The sequence below is a fragment of the Sardina pilchardus genome, chromosome 11 (assembly GCF_963854185.1).
Source record: "Sardina pilchardus chromosome 11, fSarPil1.1, whole genome shotgun sequence".
In the NCBI taxonomy this organism is placed as follows: domain Eukaryota; kingdom Metazoa; phylum Chordata; class Actinopteri; order Clupeiformes; family Clupeidae; genus Sardina; species Sardina pilchardus.
The window spans coordinates 26,732,661-26,753,568 of NC_085004.1; the positions used below are offsets into that span (position 1 = coordinate 26,732,661).

At 39.8% G+C, this 20,908-nt stretch overlaps 3 protein-coding genes across 4 annotated transcripts; 1 reads left to right on the forward strand and 2 right to left on the reverse strand.

Moving 5' to 3' along the window:
- Positions 1–33: 33 nt before the first annotated feature.
- Positions 34–4,091, forward strand: LOC134096076 (very-long-chain (3R)-3-hydroxyacyl-CoA dehydratase-like). The gene is made up of 9 exons (XM_062549826.1): positions 34–213; positions 345–381; positions 546–585; positions 769–879; positions 1,011–1,138; positions 1,536–1,648; positions 1,732–1,838; positions 1,993–2,115; positions 2,364–4,091. Exons 3-9 carry the CDS (start codon positions 549–551, stop codon positions 2,438–2,440), a joined length of 696 nt encoding a protein of 231 aa, XP_062405810.1. The 5' UTR covers positions 34–213; positions 345–381; positions 546–548; the 3' UTR covers positions 2,441–4,091.
- Positions 4,092–5,066: 975 nt separating this feature from the next.
- LOC134096083 (helicase with zinc finger domain 2-like) lies at positions 5,067–17,511 on the reverse strand. Of its 2 annotated transcripts, XM_062549834.1 has the most exons (12): positions 15,671–17,511; positions 15,455–15,546; positions 15,069–15,206; positions 14,708–14,863; positions 9,968–10,118; positions 9,464–9,580; positions 9,172–9,364; positions 8,874–9,008; positions 8,426–8,638; positions 7,845–8,001; positions 7,519–7,692; positions 5,067–6,654 (listed from the first exon to the last, which is right to left on the reverse strand). In XM_062549834.1, exons 1-12 carry the CDS (start codon positions 17,509–17,511, stop codon positions 6,533–6,535), a joined length of 3,489 nt encoding a protein of 1,162 aa, XP_062405818.1. In that variant the 3' UTR covers positions 5,067–6,532. The 2 variants fall into 2 exon arrangements, with proteins under 2 accessions (XP_062405818.1, XP_062405819.1); XM_062549835.1 differs by lacking the exons at positions 5,067–6,654; positions 7,519–7,692; positions 7,845–8,001 and having other exon boundaries at positions 8,474–8,638; positions 8,942–9,008.
- A 169-nt stretch (positions 17,512–17,680) lies between these two features.
- Positions 17,681–20,535, reverse strand: LOC134096084 (helicase with zinc finger domain 2-like). The gene is made up of 3 exons (XM_062549836.1): positions 20,459–20,535; positions 19,818–19,981; positions 17,681–18,637 (listed from the first exon to the last, which is right to left on the reverse strand). The coding sequence occupies exon 3, from the start codon at positions 18,624–18,626 to the stop codon at positions 17,691–17,693; it is 936 nt and encodes a 311-aa protein (XP_062405820.1). The 5' UTR covers positions 18,627–18,637; positions 19,818–19,981; positions 20,459–20,535; the 3' UTR covers positions 17,681–17,690.
- Positions 20,536–20,908: the final 373 nt, after the last annotated feature.

A 20,908-nucleotide genomic window follows, 5' to 3' on the forward strand; every position in this document is an offset into this window, starting at 1 on the left:
GTACGCGCACGCTGGATTCATGCATGCCAGCTTCCGCCCTTCCCTCCGACAAAGACTATTCCAAGTCGAAGCGTATTTCTGCTTTCTTCAGACCAGTGTATCTCTGAACAAGGAGAGCTGGTATTTTCCTGCCTCACGGTCACTGCAACGAGCTTATCATGGATGGTGTAGAAGTGTTTTGTGCGTCTTTAACTTGGTTTTACTTGTGAAGAGGTAGGTAATTAGCCTAATGCACACTGCAGCGTTATGCACATCAAAAAGGAGAAGTTTGTTCATGTTGACATTTCTTACTTATCGCCTTGCTTTGTTCTTTTCCAGTATCAACAAATTACTAATATTTTCAGGCAGTCTGTTTGCTGGATCCACTCAAGAGAAATTGGGGTATGCTCCTGTCCTGTCAAAATCGCAATGCCTACTTGCTTACGTTCTACGTTACATTTGCTGATCAATTTGCGCAGAGTATCAGGATTTGTTTCATTGGGATTTCAATTATAGATGTAAACTGAGTGGTGTAACTGTTGTAAAAGTGGACTGCTATATTTCAGAAGATGACCCGAAATAACCCAGAGCCTAAGGCTCGGGATGGTAAGTGTTACAAACTTGCCGCCGCTGTTCTGTGCCTTTCATACCTTTTATGCCTGGTTTACATTGTATTAATGTGTAATGTTAACTGACACTCTAGTCTACTACCCTGCATGCTTATACTGTACTACTGCTTTTTTGATCAGGCTGTGGATAGTTATTAAGATACTTCACACCTTTCTCCAGTCATGGCAATCCTTATGAAGATCTACCTTTTCACCTATAACCTGATTCAGTTCCTGGGCTTTGTGTGGATCTTTTCCAATATAACTGCGCGTCTTGTTCTAGAGGGAAAGGGTAAGCTATGTGATGGGCTACTTCAAGGTCTCAGAAGTTGTGAAAAAAAAAAATTTGACTACTGTATACAGACATAATCTGAGGTGATCTGAAAACATGTTTAGTTTCTGTGTTTGTTTCTTTTGTTTCAGACTCTGTTTATCACACCTTCAGGTTCTGTTGGACTATGATGTTCATTTGTCAGATTTTGGCTGTGGTTGAGGTCATTAACCCAGCCTTGGGGCTGGTGAACACAGCAGTCTTCCCTGCCATGGTCCAGGTAGAATAAAGATGCTGGTTGGTTTATCGGTCTTGCTGGTTGAATGCCACAGTCGGCTACTCAATGAATCAAACTAATCTTATTTGTCAGAGTAGCTATTTGAACCCCAAGTAGATAAATTAGCAAATAATTGTATCTTATGCTCCACGAAAAAAAATCCCATCTGTCTCTGCTGGCATGAGTGTGGCTGTTGCTGTGTGTTGCGGCTGCCCCTTTAAGGGCAGATGGTGGTTCCCCTTGGACTGTGTAAAGATCATGTAACTTTAATGTATGTCTAATGGAGCGTAGAGTGTGGTTAAGTGCAGCGCTAGGTCAGCTCTTCTATGGGCGAAAATGGAGACCATTACACTAAGAGCCTTTTCATGCTTCTCTCTTTTTACTGGAATATTATCTTCAGGTGATGGGCAGGAATGTCATACTGTTTGTCATTTTTGGAAGCCTGGGGGAAATGCAGAACCGTGTTGTGGTGTTCTTTGTCTTCTACCTGTGGAGTACCATTGAGATCTTCAGGTGGGCAAAACTGCTGGAATTCATCAGTATATATTTACATGACGTATCAAACAAACGTGACAAACAGGTCTACTTTTTCACAGGTACCCATTTTATATGCTAGCCTGCATTGGCTTGGAGTGGAGATTGCTCACCTGGCTCAGGTACACCGTCTGGGCATTACTTTACCCACTGAGCACTGTAGCAGAAGGTGAGCAGACACTTACCATCTCTATTATGCTTGCGTTTCAACATGCATGCCCTCTTTTAATTGCCATTCATTTCATCAAGGCGTCTCCACATATCAGATCTTTCCTTGTTTTTCTGTCATTGCATTTTCTCTCTCTCTCGCTCTCTCTTCACAGCTGTGGCTGTGGTGCAGTCTCTGACCCTTTTTGATGAGTCGGGTCTGTACAGCATTCGTCTACCTGGCCAGTCAATCAGCTTTTCCCTCACACTCAAACTATATTTGTTTGTCATGTTTCTGGGTAAGGACACAAGCTGATTTCCATACAGATAATTCAACTCTCTGGTTTAGTACGCTCATTGTCTGTGATTGTTTTAGAATGAGAAAAATTAAGTTTGGCATTAAGTCATATAGACACAATAAGCCATAAATGATATAATCCCTTTAGTTTTAGTGGAACTTTGTATGGTGATATGATCAGTTGTGTGCTTGTGTATGGGAGAGACAAAGAGAGTATATCAATAATATATGACCTGTTTAATCCTGTAGGTCTTTTTATAAACATGAGGCATCTGATCAGCCAGAGAAGGCGCCATTTCCTCAGGAGAGACCTCAAAGTTGACTGAGCCGGAAGCGCTTTTACCTAAAAGTTGAAGTATTCACTATGGACACACACACAAACTCTACAATGAGGCAAGTGTGAAGTATGACTGCAATTCACATGTTCTGGGCACTCTATGGATTACATAGAAGACAACAGGAATCCCTGAAGGGAGGGGCATCATACCATAGCAAATCCAATTGTCATGACTGTCATCATGATCAACAGTATTTTCTTTTCTTTTCTTTGAGTACTGCACTATCTTATCGTTCAGTCTCTTTATTCATTCCATCTCTGTATTACTTCTAGTCATAATATAACATTACAAATATGCACTGCACAGCACAGAATGCTGTCTGGAACACGTACTGTATGTGTGCCATTTACAGTTTTTTTTCAATTGATAAAGTGCATTGTGTGTAAATCATGCCTCAGTTTTCTGAAACTCTAAACACAAACCTGTAACTACTCACCAAAATCATCCTGTTTTCAGGTCAAAACTAAGCTCTACTTTCAAAACCAATATAGTAAAAAAAAACAAAAAAACTTTTGCTACAGCAATGAGTATTGTCGACATTGCAGCCACTTCCATTTTGGTACAACTTTGTGAAAACAAACGCATGGACAACTGAAGTTAATTAAAAAATAACGCTGAACGTTTAGCCATTTGGTTGGGTCATTTTTCTTTGAGCCAGCTGGTTGTTTGTAGGGCACTCACTCGATCCACATTTCAGTCAGTTCACACACACAATTTAATGGGATGGAAAGTTTTCTGATCCCGGCATGCGCACACCTTTTCTGTGACGTGAACCATGAAGGGGTCTATGGTGTTACAGTTTTGGATTTATAATTCATACGCCTAATAATTAGCCTGGCCCTGCCCGCCTTGTATCTTCACTCATTTTCATTTCACTGAGATACTAGTCTTGCCTGTCAATGTGTTTACATTCCCCAAATGGTGGGGCCAATCCACAACGAGAGGGGATGACTAGTTTCAAAATTAAAAGTAAAGGTGGTAAATAGCAGCAATGCCTTCGAATGCAAACATTGCAGTCAGAAGAATGTCTAAATCTATACAGCAAAAGTAAATACATTGTTTCCTGAATGCCAAAGTGGTTTATTATCAGTTTGTATAGGCAGAGCCTTTCTAATGGGGAGACACAGCACTCAAAAATCCTTCCCAATGGAAGTGTACCTAGACCTAGAAGTACAGTAGTGAGTCTGGTGAAACCATGCTAGGTAAAACTATTTAAACGATTGTGAAAAACTTTACTTGGTATTATATACAGTGAGGAGCACAAGTATTTGATACCATGCTAAAGTTGCCTAAAAAGAGGAATATAAAATCATCATTTGACAATTGATCTTAATGTCTTAATTCAAAAAATGAGTAAAAATAAAACCAAGTACAAGTACACCAATTTGCTTTGTGATTGAAGAATGTATCGTAAATAAATAAATGTTCTTCCTAAATGCTAGGGGGAAGGAAGTATTTGAACCCCTATGTAACCCTATGGGAATTTAACACATAGGGTTAACGTAGGGGCAGGCAGATTTTATTTTTTTAAGGCCAGCTATGTCATGGATCCAGGATATTATGCATCCTGATAAAGTTCCCTTGGCCTTTGGAATTAAAATAGCCCCACATCATCACATACCCTTCACCATAGTTAGAGATTGGCATGGTGCTTTTTCCAGTAGGCCTATTAGCCTGTTTGATGCTCATTGAGCTCAATGCAAATCAAACGGGCTAATAGGCCTACTGGAAAAAGCACTTGATTTTGAATTAAAAAAAATCAAATGAACATATTTTCCCATTACTTAGATACAATTAATACCAAAGATGTCTACTTGTAAGTCTGTAGTGTTTAAAGTCCAGGCATAATATTTTTGAACAAGCCATAAGCAAAAACATTTTGTCCCAAAAATCAATATCATATGGTGTGACCCTAAATTATGTTTTTTAAATGTGCAAATGTGTGGAGACCATTAGGGATAGGGGGTCCTTCTTCATTCAGGAAGTATAATAACTTCTCAGAAGGACATTGAAAGTTTACCTGGTGAGTTATCTGTCATATTTCTTTCAATAAATCAAGTATTTCCAGCACTCCTGTCTTAGTTCCAGTTTTCGCTGTCTTTTGGTGTGACCCATTTTTCAGGAAAATTCAAAAGTAAATAGTTTTTTGCTCAAAATTACCTTTAAATCTATGTTACCATGTTAAAGTGAACATAATTTATGATTTTGGTCCTAGCAGGACAATGAGTCTTGTGGCTACATGCTAAGTGCATGAAACCTCATATGGAGTGACCCCATATCATATGGTGTGATGGGGTTTGGCTGTCACATCATAGGATTTATTTGTCACACTATATGATATAATCTGTATTTTCCTACACAAATAATGTTTTTTTCAAGCATATGTTTAACTATGATTTGTCTTAAACTATGATTTATTGTTTGTGAAATGCATATATTCACATTAGTGCGTGAACAGATTGTTATTTGGTGTGATTTATGGTGTGACACCATATCATTTGGTGTGACATCAAGAAACATCAAGAAATTATGAAAATAAAAGGCTTTGGGAGTCTAAATCATACAAATCTGAATGGAACAGATAGGAAATAGGGTCAGCAAACATTGTATGCATTTTATTTCTTTTGTATCAAGATATGTCCAAATTAATATGAAGTTTATTGACAGATTGGGGACAAATGCCCTACTTTGTGTATTGATGAATAAATATACTGTAAAATATAATACATTTCCACAAGGAAATGCTAGATCTTGGTGAAGTAAAGATACAGTAGAAGATTATGCTACACTGACTCACATAAAAAAATATATACCCCATCATACTGTAGTTTTACACACAATAACTTTCATGTCACACTATATAACAATTTTAGTCGCTAACACAAGACATTAGTGAATAATTATGAATTCCAATACAAATTCTAAAATGTCAACCACCCATTTGCCGTTTTGCCGACCGGCTACGATTGGTCACAAGTGCTGGCCTATTACGTGCAGAGTAGTTTGAAAGACACTGGTTCATCCCACCCACAGGCTTCAGCTGTGAATGGCCCCACTCCAGACTATGCATAATCACCATTTATTCACACAGACACGTTTCGGCGTTCTGCCTTCCTCAGACTATACAATTCTGTATAGTTTGGCTTGCCAGGCTAATTTATTTATGTATTTGGCGTAAAGTTTTTCAATACACAACAACACAAATATACTAGGCCTATTAACGCAAACTGAAAATCAGCCAATCCAATGCACTGCTCCCTTCGCTGTAGCATAAAACCTCCTTCTTGCTGATTTGCTGAAACAGTGTATTATTTGGTCTGAGACACCTTTTCTCCCCATTTAAAGAGGTAAGATATTTCATGAGCACCAGAGGCTTTAAAAATACACTGAGGGACAGAAAGAAGAATGGAAGAACAATTTAGCTGTATTTTATATGTAAGGCAAGCTATAATATGTTCCAAAATAAATAATATTTTCCTCATACCACAGTTGTCTATAAATGTAACAATTGAACAAACTTTTATTATCTTATACACCGTAAACAATTATTGTAAGGAACATCAATATGTATAAGCAGTGATTTTATATTTTTGTTATTAAAACAGTGCAGTTTAAAACATGACATTACATTGAGGAACAAGATCTATGCATGTGCTTAATGTGATTTTAAGGCCCAATTCACACCAAAGATCCATGACGAGATGAAACCATTGCAGAAGGAGTTGCAGCGGTGTGAATTAAATGTTGCACGTCGTTGCAAGCAGTCGCAAAGTATTCAACAAGTCTAGTCTCAGTTGCGAGGTTTACAACGTTGCAGCTAATCTCGTCGCAAATCTTGGTTTGAACCTCACTTAACAGTAACAAGTAAAAAGGAAGCTAAAATTCATGATAAAGAGAGGTGATGTTTAAATTAAAAAATCTAAATCTAGGTGCAATAAGTGCTTTTTGGAATCAGAGCAGGCATGGGAAATTGAATAGTGATCAGGTCCATTCAGAAACAACTCTTTTTGATTGCTTCATTGTTTGTTTGAAATGAGTGTATACATCTCATGGTCACTGAAGCACACTCTTATCTTTTGCTTAGAAGTCTTCCATCTCTGCCACCTGAATGTCTTGAGCTGGATCCACTACACATCCTTTCTTTTCATAATGTGTCAGTAGGCAATTCCAGAGCTCATTGCAGCGTAGAAGGTGACGGTTACCTGTGGATTTGATCATAGGGAGAGTGACTCTTCACAGTACTCTAAGCTCAGAGAGATGACTTGTTTTCTGTCTAAGTCCGTTGTCCCCCACAGCAAAGTTAGGTTAACAAAAAAAAAAACCACATCTTATGTCAACTTACTTCAAAATTCTTCAACACCAATATTAGTATTACATTCATTCAGTTCATTTGAGATAATGTTCTGTAGTTATTACCCTTATCTTCCAGTAGATCATATATCTGACTTCAGAGATGCCATGCCACACATAGCCACTGTTTTACCACAACAGATTCACCACAGCAATTTTACCATTAAATAAATAATTATTCTGTTTCAGTCTTTTCCTATTTAGCTACCTCATATTTTGTTCTGATGCTAGATGAAACAATATGATGGAGAAATATCAGCAATAAACTAAATTGTTAAGTGTAGCCTAGGGCTATGAATACACTATATTTCCTTCACTAACCAGAGTGAATCGACATTATCTGTGGTGAGGGTGGATCAGCAGTCAAACCTTTGATCTGCATTGATCTATCTGTATGTGTGTGTTAATGTGCACACAAGAATTAGACATTTGTATTTTGATTTACGGTAAAGTTTTAGAAAAGATAGACGATCACCAAATATTGGTTATCCTACATGATTAGCTGGATCAGGATCTGTATTCTGTAATTTGATTTCACCGTTTTAACATTGCGAGATATGGTGTGTGAGAGCCTGACTGCTCTTTTTGTTTATCAAAATGATCAATAGGTTCTAGTAACATACTTTAGGTGCTGTCCCAAGACACAGAAGTGGAGATTGACACATGCAACTTCAATCATCTTTTGTTGAGTCATGTTAGCTGAGGGAATGTTTTACCCAGAATGCATAGGCCGTCCTGGGCCCGCGTGATGGCCACGTTCACCTGGTTGGGGTCTGTGATGAAGCCCAGGTGTTTCCCCTGCCAGGACTTACTGCGCATGGGACGAGTCTCCAGAACTGAAGGTTCACATGAGCGCACAGTAGAAAGGATGACATATGGCCACTCACTCCCTACACATACATACACAGGTACATAGACACAGAGAGAGAAAGAGAGAGCAGAAATATTAGTATCAGATATTAGTGTTACATATAGAGAAGTTCCCTGTATGTGAATACACCATATAAACATTTGGGTTGTGAAAGACAAATCTTGGCATCACCTTGGCTCTTCATGATGGTACATACAGTGACATTTTTAATGCCAGATATTCCCAGAATTCTATTGATTTCAGACACCTGTGCATTGTATGGTGTTAGAATGGCAATACTATCTGGTAAAACTTTTGAGTTATTTATCAGGAGTTCAGCAATCCGAACCTATAAGTCAGGAAAAACAAAGGAAATGGTAGAAGGCATATTTCATGTTCCGGATAACATTTCTCAGAGTTTTAACACAGTATATCTAGGTACTATATCAGCCACTGTGCTGTGTATTACTTGTACACATTTGTAGTCTATACATTTTATATTGTTAAAAAATATGATAACATTTCACTTTCACTATATAACAGTGACATGACACTGTCATGAACACGACAAATGAACCCTAACATGTTATGGCAAGGACCGAATGACACTTTATGACAGAGGCACTTACAGTATGAACATTTATGACTTATTTATGACATGCTCATGACAGTGTCATGTCACTCTTATACCTTCAAGTAAAGTGTAACCAAAAACACTAAAGGTTTGGTTCTATGCAGGCCTACATACATCTCTTTCCTTTTGGGCAACTTACTGCTAGTTCAGCTTCCACTCGGTTCGTTTTTGAGTTTTCATTCCCAGTGGTTGTCGAGACAACCAGACTATCTTCTGGTGCCTGCACATGGCCAAATAGGATGGGAGTTGCTTCCTTGTCTTCGGTCATCAGGTAGCAGACTTGTCTTTTAGCTCCAGTCTTCAGACGACCCTCATAAAACATAGCTGAGGGAAAGGCACAGATGCCCTCGTGCTGATAAAGAAAAGTGAACAAGAACACAGTTCAAGTATTGGTTATATATTTTCATACCTGTATTATGTTTTTTTTGTAGTCAATTTTTGAGAGCAGACAGGTTTTTTTTTTTAAAAAAGGAAAACATATATTTTGCGTCTGTGTGTGCGCGCATGTGTGAGTGCATACGTATGTGTGTGTGTGTGTGTGTGTGTGTGTGTGGTGAAGGGGGGGAGGGGGGGGTGCATTGTCATACCATTCTGTACTGTGTATCCAGCATCAGTGCTTTCCCCATGTACCGCTCAAACAAGGACCGCTGCTTACCCATCTCTTTCACTGCAGGACATTCAACAATCGGCCGTAGTTGCTTATGATCACCCAGCAGAACAATCTAGCAAAGAACATCCATTAGCATTCTTTTGGTACACCAAGGAAGTAAAAAGCAATTACTACAACATTAACTGTATATTTTGAATGTGAATATTTCTGTGTACAGATCTAATGAAAGTATCTGTGGAATTTCCCTTTTATTTGGAGTTGAATTATAGACAGACCTGTTCGGGATTATGAGACACCAGTGGAATGAAGGCCTCCGGCTCTGTTGCCATGGCACACTCGTCAATGAGAATCTGTCGGAAATCCATGACCTTGATGAAGTTTGGGTTTAAGGCAGCTGCACACGTGCATAGGATGACATCCTGCTTACGCAACTCATGCAGTTTAGCCTTTCTCAGGACATTTTTATATCTGCCAACAGACACATGAACAATAGGCATACACAATTTCAGCTTTAAACTGGTTTTCTCTCCCCTCATTAGTTCCCTTGTTATCTGAAGTCAACCATACCCCTGAAGGTCCTCTTCAGTGAAAAGTTCATTCTTAATGCTGTCCTCAAATCTTTTGATCTCTTCTGTAAATGGATTTGATTTGGAGTTTCTTATTTCATACATCAAACAGATTGACCTGCAAACAATTCAAATTAATTTTCATTTAAATTATGTCTGTTTTATGGTAAGTATTTTGACAAAACATATTCCTACATTTTTTCCATCCAAGCCTTTCACTGCATGCATGTGTGCTCAGATTTCTGGTTTATTCATTTGGCTGACACTTTTATTAAAAGTGACTTCCCCAGAGCACCTTAGGGTAAAGTACCTTGCTCAAGGGCACAACGGTGGCAGTCGGAAATCAAACCCACAACATCGTCTGGCTACTACATGCTTGCCCAGCTCCTTAACCACTACGCTACCACCAGTTTCTGTGTTTATTGTCCTGGTGAGCTCACTTGTCACACTCCTCATGAGAAAATGTGAGAACAACATAGCAATATAGCGATTCAAATGCTCAAACCTGAGTTCCCCTTTTGGCTTCTCTTCTCGAAGGGATTTCTTGCACAGCTTCAGATCACTGCCAGGGTACGGAAACTCCAGCATCTCCATCTGCTCACTGTATACCCGCATAGGCTTCAGAACCTTGTTTCTATGCAACTTCAGGAGCTGCTCTGCAGAGGCCATAGAATCAATGACATATGAATATTATATATATCATATTGTTACTCAATTATTCATACTCACATACATTCACCCATACAATCATACTCCAAATCAAATCAAACAAATCAGGCAATCAAATTAAATCAGGCCTATTGGCCATGTCTACTTGCATACAGGGAATTTGGTCTCTGCATTTATCCCATCCTTGAATTGGTGAACGCACACAGCACACAATAAACACACATTAAGGGTGACACACTAACCCAGAGCAGTGAGCTACCTTCATACAGCAGCACTTGGGGAGCTGTGAGGGGTTAGGTGCCCTGCTCAAGGGAACTTCAGCCGTGGACTTGTCAGGGATCGAATCGGCAACCCTCCGGTTACAACCTCGAAGCCCTAACCAGTCCACACTCCCTACCCACATACACCTGCTGGATGCCCTACCACATATAGAACACCTTCATACACACCAACAGATACACAAACATCTGTTCACACTAATCACTACAATCACACATTGTTCTCCATAGGGTTCTCCCATGTGGTCTTGCACAACATTTGATTATAATTAAGCAATAAGCCCGGAGTTATAGAACGGCCTCGGGGGGCTTATTGCTTTTATAACCCGGCTACCACATAGGACATTAAAAATGTATACAAAATAACACAAATAATCATGACATTTAAAAGCTATTTCATTTAAAAATTTCCATTATTCCGCGGAGTCCCCATGGAATAGTTCCACCGCTAGTAGATTCTTATTGGAATTATTGCAACTGTATTACATCAATAGTTAGTATAGAACAAAATGCAGTCTCAGCCGTGCTACATTGGGAAAACGGCATCGAATGCAATTTAACCAATCATAATCAAGTTTTTATAAAGATTCATATATGTCCTGCCATTAAATGTCTAAATGTAATGTCCTGTCTATTAAATTGTTCTTTTTTATTTCTGTCCTCACATGTTGCTTTTTCTTTACAGTGCCCTCCATAATTATTGGCACCCCTGGTTAAGATGTGCTCTTTAGCTTCTAATAAATTCATTTTTCCCCCAAATAATATAGGACCACAATGAAAAAAAGCATAAAATCCAACCTTTAATACAAGTGCATTTATTTAGAAGGAAAAAAATCCCACAATAAGAAATAATTATTTTACATCAAATCATGTGTGCCACAATTATTGGCACCCCTGATGTTAATGCTTTGTACAACCCCCTTTTGCTAATAAAACAGCACCTAATCTTGTCTTATAATGTTTCACAAGATCAGAGAAAACAGAAAGAGGGATCTTCGACCATTCCTCTTTGCACAAAGTCTCCAAATCATCCAACGACCTGGGTTCTCTCCTCTGCACTCTCCTCTTCAACTCACCCCACATGTTTTCAATGGGGTTCAGGTCTGGGAACTGAGATGGCCATGGTAGGAGCTTGATACGTTGTCTGGTGAACCATTTCTGTGTAGACTTGGTCATATGTTTAGGGTCATTATCTTGCTGAAAGACCCAGTGACGACCCATCTTCAGCTTTCGGGCAGAGGCCACCAGATTTTGATTTAAAATGTCCTGGTATTTCAAAGCATTCATGATGCCATGCACCCTAACAAGGTTCCCAGGCCCTTTGGGAGAGAAACAGGCCCACAGCATCACCGATCCTCCCCCATACTTCATAGTGGGCATGAGGTGCTGTTCCGCATACTCATCTTTTTGTTACGCCAGACCCACTTAGAGTGTTTGTTGCCAAAAAGCTCTAACTTTGTCTCATCTGACCAAAGCACACGGTCCCAGTTGAAGGCCCAGTACCGCTCCAGACGTTTGTGCTTATGATTTTGAGTGAGAAAGGTTTTTTTCCGTGCATGCCAACAACAACTTGTTGGCATATAGATAGGGCATAATGGTTGTTTTGGAGACTGTGTGACCCCAAGATGCAACCATTTGATGCAATTCTGTAACAGTGAGTTTTGGAGATTTTTTTATTTCTCTTACCATCCCCATCACTGTGCGTGGTGGCAAAATAAACATGCGTCCTCCTCCAGGCTTGTTTACCACTGTTCCAGTTGTTTTAAACTTCTTAACGATTCCTCTGACCATAGATATGGGCAGGTATGCGAGTGGCTATTTTCTTATAGCCATTGCCTTACTTGTGAAGGTCGACACACATCTGCCTTACTTGAACAGTGTGTTCCTTTGTCTTTCCCATGTTGAAGAGAAATGGCCTCTGTGTGACGTCATATTTACAGCCCAGGGAAACAGGATGTTAAGAATTACTAATTAAATGTTCCTACATACTCTGATCGACTTTGTAAACTACTGTAGAAATGACAGAAATGACAGAAATACTTTAACTACATTTATTTCCTAGGAATTCTTAGGGGTGCCAATAATTGTGGAACAGGTGATTTTATGAAGAATAATTATTTCTCAGTCAGGGATTTTTTTTCCCACCCTAAAATTCACTTGAGTTAAAGGTTACATTTTTCTACAATTTTCAGTGTGAGAGTATGCTTCTACAATAAAAATTGTATTTATTTTAAGGCTTTTAACGCATCTTAACCAGGGGTGCCAATAATTGTGGAGGGCGCTGTATTTAAATAATATTTCATCAGTTCCTTCCATGTCTGCATGGATGGGGCCTGTGTATCTTTCCAATGCTTTAAAATGATTTGTTTATATACCAAGGAGGAAAAAAAGAATCTTCCATCCTGTAGGATACTTCAGATTCTCTTTTCTGTGCATAATACACTGTGTGTTAACTTGAACTAAATTTTGCAGGTGTCAGTCATCAACGTTTCCTTCTCATTACAAAGCCCTGACTTGCCAATGACCACACTAATAAACAAATTGAATAATCACATCCACCAGGTGTGTAAGCACACATGTGCAAAATTGAATACGCAGCACTGAGGTGTGTTATACAGTCTTGCCTTGCCAACAAAGACATAAGGTGCCTCTCAACATGCCTCTCAACATGCCTCTTCGATCCTCGATGCTCGATCCTCGAGGGGCGTTCCCACTGATCTATAACTAACACTGGATGGACTATCCCATTGTTTTCGCCCCATCATTTTTAATGTCGATCAGTGAGGATCGAGGCCAGAGGAGCGAGGGAGGACGTATAAAAGCCCAAATGAGAGGCACCCATAGCCTGTGATGTGGATGAACTCTTATGGCCTGATCCAGCTAGACGGAGAGATGATTAGAGTATTACGTATTGTTGTTACTTGTTTGTATTGTTGCTTTAGTTTTTCTTCAGTGACTGTAAGTGTACAGTACTTTTTATTTGTGTACAGATTTTTATTTTTCTACACTTTACAGTCATGTCTTGATTGATTTACTCAAGTGGTTTCACTACAACAATGGTCTCAGTTTCACCAACAGTACTCATCATGTGATCTCCATTCCAGTAACCTCTATCACTGTCTGGACCAATCACAGACTTTGTAGCCTATATAAGGATAGTCCACCCATTAATCTAGGAGTCACCCTGTAGTCAGGGCTCCCACACCACCCCAGGTGTGTAGCAACCTTCAATCCTCTGAGCTGGTAATGTATGTTCTTAGCCTGAGTATTTCTTGAACCTGTTTAAGTAACTTTCACACTTTGCATTAAGATGTACTTCTGTAATGTAGTGGATGACTAGCTTGTACCTGATAAATTGTACATAACAAATAAACTGTTATGCTAGAAACAATAGAGTGGTACAAAATATGACCAGTCCTGCACATTCTCTCCACAAAAAAATAAAGCATTTGTCTCCATCTTGTACTCCATCCCCTACTTTTGTGTATGTAAATGAGTGTGTGCATAGCATGTTTGTCTTTGTGTGTGTGTGTGTGTTTGTGTGTGTGTGTGTGTGTGCGTGTGTTTATCTCTGTGTGTATGTGTGCGCGTTTGCCTGCCTGCCTGCATGTGTGTGTGTGTGTGTGTGTGTGTGTGAGTGCTCGAGTGTGTGCACGCATAATATGTGTGAGTGCGTGTGTGTTTGTATTCGTGTGTGTGTGTGTGTGTGCTTTTTAGCTGTGAGTGTGTGCATGCCTGTGTATGTGCGTGTGTGAGCATACTGTACGAGTGTGCTGTGTGTGCGCGTGTGTGTGTGTGAGTGTGTAGCTCATACAGCCCCCATGAACGGAATTCCATGAAACTTGGAAAGCTATCAGAGGGTGTCATACTGATCGTACACTTCAAATTCCGTGAAGTTTTGAATCTGTCAGCCAAAGATAATTGCGATTACAATGCCTCATTTTTGCCTTTTCATTTTTAACTAGGTGGTGCTATACCTCAAATGAGTGGATATGGGATGTGCTGACATGGCCCCTGGAGACCAACATACAAAATAATTTGGTCGTCCTAGTCCCTATGGTTCTCGAGATACAAACAAAAAACAAGAAACAAAAAACAATGGTTCCAAGGCATCCTTGTGGGGCTACATGTCCACCAAGTTTTGTGCACCCCTGTCTTTCAGTGTCCCAGGGATCATTGACACAAAATAACTGAAAAAAAAAACCTCTGAATAAACCTATATGACCTCCACTTCGTTGTGCAGTGGTCATAATAAATAAGATAATAATATTCTATTCAATTAAAAGGATACAACTTACCAGCTACAATGTCCACCGACTTGTTGGAGGGCCCACAGTATAGAATAGCTCTTTTCTTCGGTGGGCTATTGGTGTGTGAGGTAAACATGTCATATTGTTGGTTCCTCTGGAAAAATTGGTAAACAATGTGGACTCCAACCACTGTTTTTCCAGTCCCTGTAAATTTCAACCAAGTATAAACACATATACTGGTTAGTTGAAGTAGAAAAGTACATCACATTCTTAACAGAAAATATATCGTATATAAATGTAGCCTACCAGTTAACCAATTTCTGTTATGATTGTAGCTACCAATGTAGATATAATAATACAATTTTGCAATGGCTCAGTCTGCTGATAATGTAACCTCTTTAAAAGATACCTGGTGGGCCTTGGATCAGTGTGAATTCCCTCTGCAGGGCCTCCTTCACTGCATCCATTTGACTGGTGTTCAGAGGGGGCAGGCCTAGTTTATGACCGTCAGCAAGAGTCTCTCTACTTTTAGCTTCCACTTTTATGACTGCAGAAAACCACAACAAATTCAAACCGAGATCTAACACCCATTTATTGATGAAACATTTGTAGATTGATCATCTGATTGACATGGACAATCTCATCCATTACATTTCTATGTTTGGTGGTATTGACCATTTAAAGAAAGTTTTAAGCTAGAATTTATTTACATTTGCTGTTATTTCATGAAGAAATTACACTTTGAAGTCCATTACATTGCCATACAATAAATTGCCATACACTAAATTCACTTACTTTTGCTGGTGTGGATAATTTTTCTACCAACTGCAATATTTTTTACCAGCTGATTGGCACATTTCAAGTTGGCAACCGCATTTTCTTCAAGCCTGCAATCACATCACAGTGAAATTGTTGTAAAGCTAAAACTCACCTATCAATGTTGATTTTGGAAAATAATATCCCATCACTTACACACAAGGCAAAAATATAAGCATTTACAGGATTACTTACACATAAGGGATTTTTTTGGGGATAACCTCCACTGTGAATCTTGTGTTTTTGTGAAAGACCTGTGGTGGGGTATAGTTCATAGAAGTATGATTGATTTCAAAATTAACTTGGACGTTAGTTGGCTTTGGACTGTCTTTATCTTTCTTCTTTTTGTTCTTTTTTGGTCTATTGGCCACACCATGAGCTACCCATGTGAAAGGCAGTGGGTCTTGTAGAGAGAATTCCCTGAATTGCTCGCTTTTAGCCTCATTTTCTTCCTCATTCTTGGTGTCTTTGCTTATTACCTCTGCTAACTGGTTCCGGAGTCGAATGCACAGGAAACAGTTCGTAAGATCAAACCATAAAGCCCACTGTTTTATCTGGTTCGTGGAGATCCGAAAATGTCCCTTCAAGTCATTCTGCTCCACTGATGTCCATTTTAATTCCACACCCTCTAGTATTATACTGTTGTTCTCTGCTAAGGCATTGTGAGCCGTATCCATTTTACAAATACGCCCCCATATCTCCTGGTACTCATTGCAGTCTTCATACACAGACTTTGATGGATAAAGCGCCAATTTAGAGAAGCACGTAGTGGGTCTTTCTGAGTGCACCAAACAGACCTCAAACTCTGGGCTGATGCTTATCAGGTGTACCTCAGGAGTTTGACCCGGGCCCATTCCAATTTGCACTGGAAGGACCTTTCCTAACCTGAGTTCTAGAGACAGCTTTTTGAAGTGGAGTTCATCTGTTTCAGCATTCATTCTCTCCCTTTCATCAGCCTCTGACTTTATGGCCTCCAGACATTGTTCAGTTTCATCCCAATTGTTATTTTGCACAGCACTCATCATATTTTGCCAGGTATCCATAGAAAAGCAAGTGGTGTATTTGCTGCCCAGTGTCTTGACTGGATTCTGTTCTGTTTTGATGAAGGAGTACACTCTTCTCTCCCAGTGTAGTGTCATGGTATTGCGTTCCTTGTCATACTTGGGTTGATCCACTACTTTTAAATGTCTGTACAGGATGGAAAGATCTCTTAATATTGAAGTAAGAGGAAAAGAGATCCAGAAATCATGCCCACCTTCATACAGTTTGTGGACAACAGCCATATGTACAACAAACTGTTTGTTTATTTGAGTTAGCATTTCCACATCTAGGGTGTAGTCTGATGCCTGGTCAAAATCATGTAGAGCACAGAACTGGTCAATCTCAGCCTGTGTATAGCTTGTGTCTTGATTCTCTCCTTGAAGAACACAGTGCAAAAGCCTCTGCACGATGATGTCGACATATCGTCTCATGGGGGCAGAGGCCCTGGTGTAGGAATCTAGTTGCAGGTCAAAGTGGCCCATTCTAGACTTCAATGTGGAACAAGATCGCAGATTGTCAGCCTGGCTGAGCAGTTCTCTGAATTCTCTCTCCACAGGGATCAGAGTTGGGTGGATATCATCGGAGGCCATTAGTTTCAGTAGAGTGAAGTGGTCTCTCTTCTTTGTTGCTTCTTCCATTTTTTTTAGAACACCATTAAAGACCTCAAACTGAAGCGATGATTGGTTGTTGGATGATTGGTGCTTTATAATGCTAACATCATCACATTCCTCTGGGTCACTTTCATAACAATGAGACAGGAAAGGAGAGAGGGGTATTAAAGCCTGATATTTCTGTCTAAACTCAATTAGACGCTCAGGGTCAGGTGGACCGTGGCACCTCAGTGGGGTGAGGTCTTGAGTCAGTGGGGAAGAGATAAGATAGTTAGCAACCTCGCTGTTGTACATGTTCATCAGTTCCTCCACCATACGGTGTGATCTGTCTCTGTCACATTGTACTCGACTCACTCCTCCAGCAAGCCTTGACTCTCTGTGCATCTCAGAAAAGCGATAAGCCACAACCACACAGTCCTCCACAGATGAGAATTGAAGAGGCTCGGGTGCCCTAGAAAGGTGGTCCTGAATGTATTTCTCTGCCTCTCGGTATGAAAGCTGACAATCTGATTTAATCCTGGACAGAACAAAATCACTTGAGACTATTTCATGTGTTTTCTTATTTACACCATAAGGGAAATAGCATTCCGTTTCTCTCCCTGAAGCAAACTTAAGTAATTAGAGCTAAGATGTCTGTCAAACATGTAGGTTGTTTTATTTTCTCCATAAAATGTCTCTCCTCGATCTCTTCCAAATTCATCAACCTCACTGCCCTTGGAAACATAACTGGCCACATCTGTTATGTGGACTGCAATCTGAAAGGTTTCTCCCAGGTCAATCACACTAATGGCATCATCCAGGTCCTCAGCTCCAGGGGAGTCTATGGTGAAGGTAAGACAATCATAGAAATCCTTCCTCTCAGTGCTGTCAGATTCAGTGTGCCTTGGTTTGAAGGATGGAGGCTTGTCTCCAAGGCCATACTCAATGTCCAGTGCATTATTCAAGTCCTCGCTCTCTGGTGGTAAGACTTTGGTAACTACTCCAAGTGGATATAAACATGTATTTTTCCATTTCAGAACTTTAACAAGAAAGAGATCATTTGGATTTGTGTAAATAAGCTTTGTTTGAACCCACCGTCTATCAATGTGTTCACGAATCTCTACAGTGTTGGGTGTTTTTGACTGTGGTATACGTATCCTTGTCATAGTTTTTCTGATTGGGATCATCAATTTTGGATTACCTTCGACGATCTTGCAGATGAAGGAGGGGAAAGACTCTTCTCTCTCCATCACTCCTACCACCCTTCCAGTTCTTATATCTCCCTCTCTGCTTAATATCTTCACACACACAGTTTCCCCTGAGAAGGATCTGCAGAGATCATCACGGCCATTGATTCTAATGGGCAGAGTTGGCTCATCAAAAGGAATGGCACGTCCTTTATCATGTTGCTCTATGACCAACTTGCAGCGTTTGTAATCGTGAGGTTTTGTTGTCAGGAGTTCTTGCATTTCTCCTTGGCTGACTTCCTCATCAGAGGTGTTTGGTCTTAACTGGTCCATGTTCAGAGTTTCTGAAAGAACAGATGCATGAGTATCAACACACACACACACACACACACACACACACACACACACACATTTATACACACTGCAGGTTCTCTGATAGCTGTGGCAACCAGGATAAATTACCGGAGAACTCCGACAGCCATTTTTCACATAAACTTGAGGTCACTGAGTACTGTTAAAAAGAATGTTGCTACCTAGCTCGAGTTGCTGCAGCCACAGCTAGAGCAACCAGACAGCTAGTGCTATGTACTCTGGGGGGTCATGCCCCCTATCATACTCAGTGATCTATGTGAAAAATGGCCAGAGTTTTCCTATGGCAGTTGTGATGCAATGGTTATACAATTTGAAGGCAATGGAACTGACAGTATGCCTGGCACCCTTAAGTTTTATTTACCTCAACATAACATTTCCAAAATCATTTTGATGGCAGATAACCTCATAATATGACTAACAGTATTTCTGCCAGTATGTCTGCCATTGTCTGAGCGGCCCTATAGGCAATTACCAACCTAACAACTTTCTAGTCCTAGTTGTGATTTGTTGTCAATGCCAACATCAATCACAATCATAGTAGCACATTCACAGTTCTACTGGCTGTATGATGATATATACAATGTTGTTGAAGAGTAAACAATATCAAGCTATTTTCCTACAGTGACACACACTGAAACTATGAGCACATGCAGGGTAGCTCAGCAACATAAACAACAGGACTAACTGGTTCTTGTCAGTTCAGATGAAATGAAACAGAACCTCAGTTATTTATAAAAATCGATCCGTATGGTCTGCTTAATGTTTCATTAAATATTAATGTCCATATAAAGTTCAATGCCTTAGAGAAATGTAATTCTTATCAGTTTTATCTTTTCTTATAAACTGACATATGATCTGTTTGAATGACACCAGTTATGTCACCATTTAGGAGTATACAACTGTCTTCAAAATAATAGCACTTTAAAAAGTGAATTATCCTGAAAATATTGGTTAATTCCATATTATCAATGCATTGGGAACACTGCATATTCAATTCCAAATTAATGACCAAATTTTATCAAGGATTTTGTGACAGTATACCCTTACAGAAAGTGAAGAAAATGGCATTCTTTGCATTTTTCTTTACAAACTCAAAAGGTATAATAAGAAGGTCAGAAAATACATGGCATGGAGTCACATTAAAGTGATTACCGGCAACCAGTGGGAGATAAATGAACAAACACAGATGCAGGTTGGAATAATCAGCATTTTGATTGGAGTATTCATTGCTCACATGTTCCAGTGCATGGAAACGCTGATGGACTAATCTCTGTAGAACATCTCTCAGGAGAAAGAAGACATCCTGCCCACAGCACCTCAATTAATAAAACAAACATACGAGGTGTTCTCAACCAGTCAGTCCTTTAAAATACACCTAGTTAGCAGTATATCAACAATGGCACTCCACCTTCACTGATGACACATTTGAGTACCTTAAACCACACACCTATGTACCTGTAAGACACTCCTAAGGGAGTGTCAAAAGACTATCTGTTTGGCATCATTTCATCACATGACTGAATCTTTCAAAGATCCTTGAAAGATTGTCTTTTAACTAATGTCCCTCATTCAAGCTTTACTCAAAAGACTACAGTCTTTCAAGAATCCTTCCCAAATCTTGTCAAAGTCTGTCAATGTAAGGTAGGCTTTATTCAACTCCACTGTATTTGTACAAAAGCCTCACTCGTTCGCTCCATTTCCCACGATTGGCCCAAATTACCTGCAGCTGTGATTTACCCACATGTCACCCAAGCCCACCTGTGACCAATAATCAGACAGGAGATATAATTTACCTGGTTAAGCGGTGCTCCTGTTTGCATCTGGGTATGACGAAATTCGCATCTACGATCTTTTGATCTCCTGCTGGCCTCGGTCGTATGATTATTCGTGTGTGCGTATTCCAAACGTGAATTGCACTTTTCCCTTTTCTGTTTTGAACGTTGGGCGTGGTTGTGGAGGTACCATGTTTGCCACACCAATGCGTGATGTTTTCAGAGCATACCCACTTCCTTTGTTAGCCTATCTGTTGTGGGCCAGATGGTCAGCGTGCGGTTGAGGTGGCCACGAGTTTGTTTGTTTACCAAGCCGCAGTATCTGTAGCCTATGCCGCCGGAAGTAGTCAACAATTATGTAAATATTTATTTGTATTTCCAATAAATGATGTTTTGATCCCACAGCTATAGTTAAACTATTTATCTCATGCTTAGTTGTATTTTTAGCATTAGCTTGATTAATTTAGATAA